This window comes from Salvelinus sp. IW2-2015, unplaced genomic scaffold (genome assembly GCF_002910315.2).
Source record: "Salvelinus sp. IW2-2015 unplaced genomic scaffold, ASM291031v2 Un_scaffold1849, whole genome shotgun sequence".
Taxonomy (NCBI): Eukaryota; Metazoa; Chordata; class Actinopteri; order Salmoniformes; family Salmonidae; genus Salvelinus; species Salvelinus sp. IW2-2015.
Window position 1 is genome coordinate 90,210 of NW_019943214.1, and position 10,395 is coordinate 100,604.

General features: G+C 45.2%; 1 protein-coding gene across 1 annotated transcript in view; it reads right to left on the bottom strand.

Annotated features, from left to right (window-relative positions):
* Positions 1 to 1,147: 1,147 nt before the first annotated feature.
* The window catches only part of ndc1 (NDC1 transmembrane nucleoporin), a 48,075-nt gene continuing 38,827 nt past the window's right edge, over positions 1,148 to 10,395 (bottom strand). The window contains 5 exon segments of the mRNA XM_070439684.1: positions 1,148 to 1,459; positions 1,586 to 1,698; positions 3,073 to 3,348; positions 5,566 to 5,733; positions 10,168 to 10,249. Of these exon segments, the coding sequence (XP_070295785.1) occupies positions 1,148 to 1,459; positions 1,586 to 1,698; positions 3,073 to 3,348; positions 5,566 to 5,733; positions 10,168 to 10,249 (951 nt within the window).

Below are 10,395 nucleotides of genomic sequence, written 5' to 3' on the forward strand. Positions count from 1 at the left end.
AGGGTAAAGAAGCACTGTTTTGTTTTTTCATTTAGCATCATTCTGTCAAGGAAATATAGTCTCTTTCTAACAAAGATATCTACATATATTCAGGATGTTGTGTATCCCTGGAAATAATCAGAATTCATGTAAACATTAGTTTTGTAAACATTAGTTTTGAAACATAGTGTCTCACACAAAGTGGTCTCTTGGCACAACCCAGATATGTTGATGCCTGATGGATAGAGCTCTTCTCTCAGTTAATTAGTACTGCCTGAGCGAATGGTGAGCCTGCTAGACCAAGTAACTTCCAGCATTAAGTAGATGATTTGTTCGGGATGATTTGGGAAGAGCATCAGTGAGCCGTCCTAGCCCCACAACCCAGACACGACGTCCTAGCCCAAACCCAGGACACGACGTCCTAGCCCACAACCCAGACACAGCGTCCTAGCCCACAACCCAGACCACGACGTCCTAGCCCACAACCCAGACACGCGTCCTAGCCCCACCAACACCTAGACACCGACGTCCTAGCCCCAACCCAGACACGGCGTCCTAGCCCCACAACCCAGACACGGCGTGCCTAGCCCACAACCAGAACAGGCCTAGCCCCACACCCAGACACGGCGCCTAGCCCCACAACCCAGACACGGCGTCCTCAGGCCCCACAACCCAGACACGCGTCCTAGCCCCACAACCCAGAGACAGCGTCCTAGCCCCCACACCCAGACACGGCGTCCTAGCCCCACAACCCAGACACGCGTCCATAGCCCCACAACCCAGAGACAGCGTCCTAGCCCCACAACCCAGAGACAGCGTCCTAGCCCCACAACCCAGACACGGCGTCCTAGCCCCACAACCCAGACACGCGTCCTAGCCCCACAACCCAGACACGGCGTCCTAGCCCCACAACCCAGACACGGCGTCCTAGCCCCACAAAACCCAGACACGGCGTCCTAGCCCCACAACCCAGACACGGCGTCCTAGCCCCACAACCCAGAACGCTCCTAGCCCCACAACCCAGAGACAGCGTCTAGCCCCACAACCCAGACACGGCGTCCTAGCCCACAACCCAGACACGGCGTCCTAGCCCCACAACCCAGACACGCTCTTCCTAGCCCACAACCCAGACACGGGCGTCCTAGCCCCACAACCCAGACACGACGTCCTAGCCCCACAACCCCAGAGGACAGCGTCCTAGCCCCACAACCCAAACACGTCCTAGCCCCACAACCCAGACACGGCGTCCTAGCCCCACAACCCAGACACGGCGTCCTAGCCCCACAACCCAGACACGGTGTCCTAGCCCCACAACCCAGACACGGCGTCCTAGCCCCACAACCCAGAGACGGTGTCCTAGCCCCACAACCCAGACACGGCGTCCTAGCCCCACAACCCAGACACAGCGTGCAGGTACACACACCCTTACCTTGTTAAACAGATACATTATCAGCACCCGCTTTGCCAAGAAATGTTTAACCTGAATGAGACAATTACAAGAGTTAATAAAAAAGGAACTTAGTTTCATAATAACTAAAATAATACACCACATCACTGGTCAGTAGCTACCAAATGGGAGAACATTTTTTTAGAAACAAGGCAGTACCTGGTCCTTCCTGTTCTGTAGGAAGGTAACAAGGAAGGAGGGTCTGAGTTGAGCCTGGGACTGGCTGGGGGCGGGACCAGGAGATGGCGGAGGACTGCCGTTCAGCTGGGAGTCTAGACAACCATAAACAGAGAATGGTCTGAATTCATAGGTCAATAAACATGGCTGTTGTTGACTCGTCAGCGTTAAAACAAAATCCATGGTTCTGAAAGGTGAATGATAATATCTAATCAAATGTTATTGATCACATACACGTGTTTAGCAGATGTTATTGTGGGTGTAGCAAAATGCTTGTGTTTCTAGTTCCGACAGTGGAGTAATATCTAACAGGCTGACTACACCGCTCGCGTGCGCGAGTGTTGCAAAATACATTTAGAAATCTATATTATTCAATTATTGCACCCACACTTCTCGCACGCGCCAACGAGCGTCTGCGTTGCCAAGGGCTAAAATAGAAATCAGTTKTATTTCTGACGCAGATCGAGCTGCAAGTCCTGCCTCTCCCATCTCCTCATTGGTTTATAGAAGCAGGTACCCACGTGCCATCTCCTCATTGGTTATACCCACGTGGGTGACTGAAAGACGAACGAGGTCAGTGGCGATAATGCACCTAATTCATGAAAGTTGCCAATCGCAATATAAAGTCCAGAGAAGAAAAAGCCTGGAAGGAGGAGAGATGACTAGAAACGATTCCGTTGACCGTTTTATGTGTGGATTAATTGTCGGAGTAGAGAACTTTTGTGCATTTCAGGTAAAATAACAACTCAATGTTTATATCCCAGGACAAATTAGCTAGCAACAGCAAGCTAACTAGCTAAATAGGACAAATTAACGTTAGCTAGCAAGTGCAAGCTAACTAGCTAAATTTCCATACATGTTTAATGCTTTTCGACCTGTCCCACAAGTTAATCGTAATTTGGTTCAGAGTTTTGTTTTGATATTTTAACCTGCGTGTCGTGATCGTGTTTGTGTGGGGGGGGGACAAAATAAATATATGCACGATGGCGCGCGCAGCCGGTTTTGGTTCCGTGTTACAGTTTCACAACATATACCCAAAATACACGTAAATCTAAGTACGGAATGGATTATGTATATGTTGTGGTGTGTGTGTGTGTGTGTGTGTGTGTGGTGTGTGTGTGTGTGTGTGTGTGTGTGTGTGTGTGTGTGTGTGTGTGTGGTATGTATTATATATAATATAATATAAATTATATATATATATATTATACATCACACACACCACACACACACACACATTTATATATATATAATAATGAAGCGTCATATTGGACTTAAGATAACAGTGGTAGTTTAGAATACAGTACATATGAGATGGATGATGCAATATTTACAAATAATTAAAGTGATTAAATATGATACCACTCATACTATGCCGTCCCATGGCTCATAGTAGCAAAAGCAGTATAGTGAAATAGTACTTTAGTCCATTAGTAAAATGAGCCATGTGTGGCCCCTGGGCTGGCCCTCACCTGTAGAAGCAGACCAGAGTTTGGGGCCCCTCCTCATGACGTGAGGGCTCTGGATGGAGCTGAAGCCGGGGGACAGGGCCCCCTGAGGCTCCAGGGGGCCAGTGAGGCGCCTCAGGGCGGGGGAGGAGAAGGGGCTGTCTAGGTCCGGGGTAAAGGGGGCGGTCAGGGGAGTTCGCAGCCCCGCCCCGACAGAGGAACGTAAGAACACTGAGCCAGGGGTTCTGATCAGGGCGCTGGGCCGGGGAGTCTTCATATCCTCCATACCGACAGAAGATACTGGAGGAGGAGAGGGAGTCAGAGGGGTGTTTTTAAAGGACTTACATACTATTACAACCCTGGTTCTGGGGAGATAGAGTGAGCAGCACCAACACCGCTGACTAATCAAGGTCTTGATGAGCAGTTGATTAGAGGACTGTGTTAATCCAAGGCTGTAAAACAAAAGTTGCACATCCCATGATTGGCTGACCACTGACCATGGTTAGAGCCCTGAATGCTGATTGGCTGACCACGGTTTGACGTTGGTTCAGAATGTTCTCTAGAATGTAAACATGATTATAAACTGGGTGGATCGAGCCCTGAATGCTGATTGGCTGACAGGCATGGTATATCAGACCGTATGACAATATTATTTATTTTTACTGCTCTAATTACGTTGGTAACCAGTTTATAATAGAAATAAGGCACCTCTGGGGTTTGTGGTATATATGGCCAATATACCACGGCCAGGCACTCCGTGTTGCGTCGTGCTTAAGAACAGCCCTTAGTCGTGGTATATTGGCCAAATACCACAAACCCCTGAGGTGACTTACTGCTTAAATATAGAATAATAAATATCTATATTTTTTTACTGTATATGTTTTGATTAATCTACTGAATGGGGTTTACCAACCTGGGAACATTTTTAAATAAACATAATACACTATATACACTAGCCACAGATACCAGTGTATTCAGACCTTGACTTTTCCCACATTCTGTTACATTACAGCCTTATTCTAAAATGGATTACATTTTTTTATTTTTATGTTTTATCTTCAATCTACACACAACACTCCAAAATGACAAAGCAAAAACAGGTTTAGAAATGTTTGCAAATCTATAAAAATACAAATAAAAAAAAGATTTAAATAAATGTAAGTATTCAGACCCTTTACTATGAGACTCGAAATTGAGCTCAGGTGCTTCCTGTTTCCATTGATCATCCTTGAGATGTTTCTACAACTTGATTGGAGTCCACCTGTGGTAAATTCAATTGACTGGACATGATTTGGGAAGGCACACGCCTGTCTATATAAGGTCCCACAGTTGACAGTGCATGTCAGAGTAAAAACCAAGCCATGAGGTCGAAGGAATTGTCCGTAGAGCTCAGAGACAGGATTGTGTCGAGGCACAGATCTGGGGAAGGGAACCAAAACATGTCTGCAGCATTGAAGGTCCCCGAGAACACAGTGGCCTCCATCATTCTTAAATGGAATAAGTTTGGAACAACCAATACTCTTCCTAGAGCTGCCTGTCCGGCCAAACTGAGCAATGGAGGAAACCTGGCATCATCCCTACGGTGAAGCATGGTGGTGGCACCATCATGTTGTGGGGATGTTTTTCAGAGGCAGGGATTGGGAGACTAGTCAGGATCGAGGGAAAGATGAACGGAGCAAAGTACAGAGAGATCCTTAGTGAAAACCTGCTCCAGAGCGCTCAGGACCTCAGACTGGGTTGAAGGTTCACCTTCCAAAAGGACAACGACCCTAAGAACACAGCCAAGACAACGCAGGAGTGGCTTCGGGACTTGAACCCAGCCAGAGCCCGGACTTGAACCCGATCGAACATCTCTGGAGAGACCTGAAAATAGCTGTGCAGCAACGCTCCCCATCCAACCTGACAGAGCTTGAGAGGATCTGCAGAGAAGAATGGGAGAAACTCCTCAAATACAGGTGTACCAAGCTTGTAGCGTCATACCCAAGAAGACTCGAGGATGTAATCGCTGCCAAAGGTGCTTCAACAAAGTACTGAGTAAAGGGTCTGAATACTTATGTAGATGTGATTTCTAGTTTTTTTTGTAATAAAGTTAAACATTTCTAAAAACCTGCTTTTGTTTGTCACTATGGGGTATTGTGGCGTCACTATGGGGTATTGTGGCGTCACTATGGGGTATTGTGGCGTCACTATGGGGTATTGTGGCGTCACTATGGGGTATTGTGACGTCACTATGGGGTATTGTGACGTCACTATGGGGTATTGTGACGTCACTATGGGGTATTGTGACGNCGTCACTATGGGGTATTGTGACGTCACTATGGGGTATTGTGACGTCACTATGGGGTATTGTGACGTCACTATGGGGTATTGTGTGTAGATGGATGAGGGGGAAAACAACTTCATTCCATTTTAGAATAAGGCTGTAACGAAATATGGAAAAAGGCAAGGGGGTCTGACTACTTTCTGAATGCACTGTAATGTTCTTCAGAGAGAGTGACTGAGCAGTGGTGCAGCTACCGGAGCTTTCCGAGGAGATGGTGGGCCGCTTGTTGCTTCCTGTAGACTGGGACTTGGCCCGTCCGTTAGTAGCTACAGTGTCATGGTGGGCTACCAGCCGCTCAGTCAGGTCTGACAACAGAGACAGACACTCCTTACTCAGGGCCGTCCAGATGTGAGGGTGACCGCCTGGGGAAAACAGAGAACGCCAAAGAAAAGTTACCTTCTGGAAATTACATACAGAAAGGGCAACATTTCTCTAGATTCCACATCCCCAAAGACAAAATTGGCTATATCGTTAAAATTCATAAACAACTCAAATTTGCAACAAAAAAAAAGGCCCAGGGTTCTACAGAGTTAGAGGGGATTTAAGATGGTCATACCAAGGATCATTTAGCATTTTAAGATCCCTGTAAGGTATTAAGATGGTCATACCAAGGATCATTTAGRATTTTAAGATCCCTGTAAGGTATTAAGATGGTCATACCAAGGATCATTTAGCATTTTAAGATCCCTGTAAGGTATTAAGATGGTCATACCAAGGATCATTTAGCATTTTAAGATCCCTGTAAGGTATRAAGATGGTCATACCAAGGATCATTTAGCATTTTAAAGATCCCTGTAAGGTATAAGAATAAACAATTATTTGATGAAACATTGCATTTGGCCTTAGAAATGCATTGAAAAACAGAAAATAAATATATAAATCACAAGGAAGTGTTTAAGTAACTCCTAGGGCTGTTCCCCGGTAGTCCCAGGGCAATGTTCATGAAATTGTGTCTGCATTTTGTTGTCATACAAATGACAACCAGTCTCACAGCAATTGACTTAACATGGTTTAGCATCTCCAGGCCTCCACGCATACAAGCCACTGATGCACGCCATTGAAACCTCATTTAAAATCGTATTAGAAATCTATTTAATATATAGTCACAATAAATCCATGATTTATTTCAGGTCTAAAGAATCAGAATGTATACTGGCCTGTGTGTATACATACGCTCTAATATGTGCATGGTGTTCTACACTGCACTAAAATATCAAACCCAACATGGAACAAGTTCAATGATTTTACTGTGGGAAAAATCTGTCAATTGAAATAAATTCTTCAGGCCCTAATCTATGGATTTCACATGGCTGGGCAGGGCCTCAGCCTATGGGTGGGCCTGGGAGGCCATAGGTTCACTCAGTCAATTAGAATTAGTTTTTCCCCACAAAAGGGCTTTATTGCAGACAGAAATACTCCTCAGTTTCATCAGCTGTCGGGTTTGGTTGGTCTCAGACGATCCTGCAGGTGAAGAAGCCTGATGTGGAGGTCCTGGGCTGGAGTGGTTACCCGTGGCCCGCAGTTGTGAGGCTGTTTGGACACATGGCCAAATTCTCTAAAACGATGTTGGAGGCGGCTTATGGTAGAGAAATTAACAAAATTATCTGGAAACAACTCTGGTGGACATTCCTGTAGTCAGCATGCCAATCGCACGCACCATCAAAACTTGAACCAATCTATGGCATTGTGATGTGTGACAAAACTGCACATTTTTAAGTGGCCTTTTGTCCCCGGCTCAAGGTTGACCTGTGTAATGATCATGCTGTTTAAATCAGCTTATTGATGACACCTGTAAGGTGGATGGATTATCTTGGCAAAAGGAGAAATGCTAAATAACAGGGGCGTAAAAAGAATTGTGCACAACATAGACATAATCTTTTTGTGCGTCAGGAAAATTTCTGGGATCTTTTATATCAGGGGGAAATGTTGTGTTTATATTTTTCAAATCAGTACTGTCGGGTTCTGAGAATATGAAATATACTTATTCATGTCACTGAGGGAAAGCGATCGCATGTGGCAGGCATTAATAAGGGGAGAGAGCCATAGATTAGTGATGAAGGGGGGGAGGGGTTGAGGTCAGGTTAGGTCAACCTTAAGGGAGAAAGAAAAGTTTATGGTCCGTATCACTAGGTGTCCTGCCTAGCAGTAAAGAACAATGTTTGTACAGATGTGTAGGAGGAGACTCAGCCCAGGAGGAAGGGTTAAATGTTAGTTCTTGTGTGAATGTTTCTTTTTTTGTCTAATACAGCTAGATTGACCCTCGGGGAGAAAAAAAACTTGATTAAGCTTTCAGTGTTTTACCTAACAGTACACATGCAAACGTCTTAAATGCTTTAAAGCACTGTCCTTTTCATTGTGTTTGGCTTTGAAACAAAATCCAAACACCATGTTTTTCTTCTATCGTCAAATTGATCATCACAGTGGGGTCAAAAATGTAGCCTAACATGATACTGTTTTGATGTGTTTGTGATTTTTGATTGCATTGAAGTCAGAGTGGTTAAAGGGACAATAGAGTACAAGGCCAATGGTTACCTTTTTTATTTTTACCGTGGAATTATCACTATTGTTTTGACGTGGAAATGCCCCATTCACTTTAAAGTTTTTTTCATCCCGGTACCGGGTTACCTTCAAAACAAGTCCCGTGACACTTGTGGGGGTCGTAGAGCAAAACCGAGCACACCATTGTGTCCGTGAGAGTCATATTAGTTATTATAATAATATTAATAGTTTGTAGGCCAAACCATTTGAACGCTACAGACATTTTTTGTGAGAAGACCAATTTTGGGGATGTCCCCTGGTCTAACAAACACCTCTAACTCTGCCACCTTTGACCTCAGATGCGGAAGGCCGACATCGACGGATGCAGTGGATTGAGACTCAGCCCATTTTTTTAAAGTATTCATACCCCTTGACTTAGTCCACATTTTGTAGTGTTACAACCTGCATTCAAAATCTACACACAATACCCCATAATGACAAAGTGAAAATATGTTAAGAAATATTGAAAATTAAATCCAGAAACCTAGTATTCACAACACTTTGCTATGACACTCCAAATTGCTCAGGTGCATCCAATTTCCTTTGATCATCCTTGAGATGTCACTACAACTTGATTGGAGTCCAACCTGTGGCCAATTCAACTGTTTGGACATGATTTACAAAGAAACACACCTGTCTATATAAAGGTCCCACAGTTGACAGTGGATGTCAGAGTAGAAACTATACCACGAACTCCAAGGAAATGTCCGTAGATCTCTGAGAGAGAATTGTGATGAGGCATATATCTGGGGAACGGTATAAAACAATTTCTAGAGTGTTGAATGTTCCCAAGAGCACAGCAGTATCCATGGGAAAAAAATGTGGAACTACCCAGACTCCACCAAGACTGACCAAACGGGCAAGAAGCACCTTGATCAGGGAGGTGACCAAGAACCCAATGATCACTCTGACAGAACTACAGAGTTCCTTGCCTGAGATGGGAGAACCTGCCAGAAGGACAACAGTCTCTACAGCACTTCACCAATCTAGGCTTCATGGGAGTGGCCAGACGGAAGCCTCATGACAGCACCCTGGGATTTGCAAAAAGGCACATGACAGAGAGTATAAGGCAGAAGATTCTACGGTCTAACGAGACAAATGGAACTCCTTGGGCTGAATGCAAAGCGCAGAGAAAACCAGGAACAGCTCATTACCCATCTAACACTATCCCTACTGTGAAGCATGGCAGTGATAGGTTCACCAACTACTTCTCAGACAGAGTTCAGTGTGTCAAATCGGAGGGCCTGTTGTCCGGACCTCTGGCAGTCTCTATGGGGATACCACCGGGTTCAATTCTCAAGAATGTGAACGTCCTTGAGTGGCCCAGCCAAAGACTTGAACCCCATTGAAAATCTGTGGAAAGACTTGAAGATTGCTGTTCACCGCCACTCCCCATCTAACTTAACAGAGCTTGAGAAAATCTGCAAGGAACAACGGAAGAAAATCCCCAAATCCAGATGTGCAAAGCTGATACAGACAAATTCCAAGACGACTCAAAGCTGTAGTCGCCGTCAAAAAGGTGCTTCTACAAAGTATCGACTCAGATTTGTGAATACTTACGCAAATAAGGATTCTGTATTTCATTTTCAATAAATGCACCAAAATTTCTAAAAACATGTTTTCACCTTGTCATTATGGGGAATTGTGTGTATAATTTTTGTTGTTGTTGATTTAATCCATTTTGAATTCAGGCTGTTAACAAGAAAATGTGGAACAAGTCGAGGGGTAGGAATACTTTCTGAAGGCTCTGTAGCTTAACCAGATTTCTTAAAATGGGGAATTTATTAAACAAATTAGAATTCCACGGGAGCACGGAGATCGTCTCGGAGGTAATTTAAGGTTAGGTTTAAATTGGTCAGAAATGGGCGGGTTTAGCCATGACGACTGTGGCTATGGACGCTACTGACAATCCATTGCCCTGGGACAACCAGGGAACATTGCCCTGGGACTATGCCCTGGGACAACCAGGGAACATTGCCCTGGGACTACCGGGGAACATTGCCCTGGGACTACCGGGGAACATTGCCCTGGGACTACCGGGGAACATTGCCCTGGGACTATGCCCTGGGACTACCAGACAGAAGAACATTATGCATACTGCAGAGTCAGTTGATGTTTCTGAGACATTTCCAATGTCAACAGTGTAGATAGTGCTCTTATTGTTTTACTGTCAGTAATCAGACACAGGAAGTCATTCTGTGATGTGAAAGTATAAATATTCATTAGATGTATTTATGCAGGCAGAGCAGCGGGGTCACCTGGTTGGCTGAGACTGAACACCTCCAGACGTCTAGAAGGAGAGTGTTGAGACAGCAGAGCCAGGTCCTGGAGGGCTAGGAACTGACAGGACAGAGAACAGAGGTAGGGTTAACCAGAGGGACAGAGCCAGGTCCTGGAGGGCTAGGAACTGACGGGACAGAGGTAGGGTTAACCGGAGGGCTAGGAACCGAGGGGACAGAGGTAGGGTTAACCGGAGGGCTAGGAAC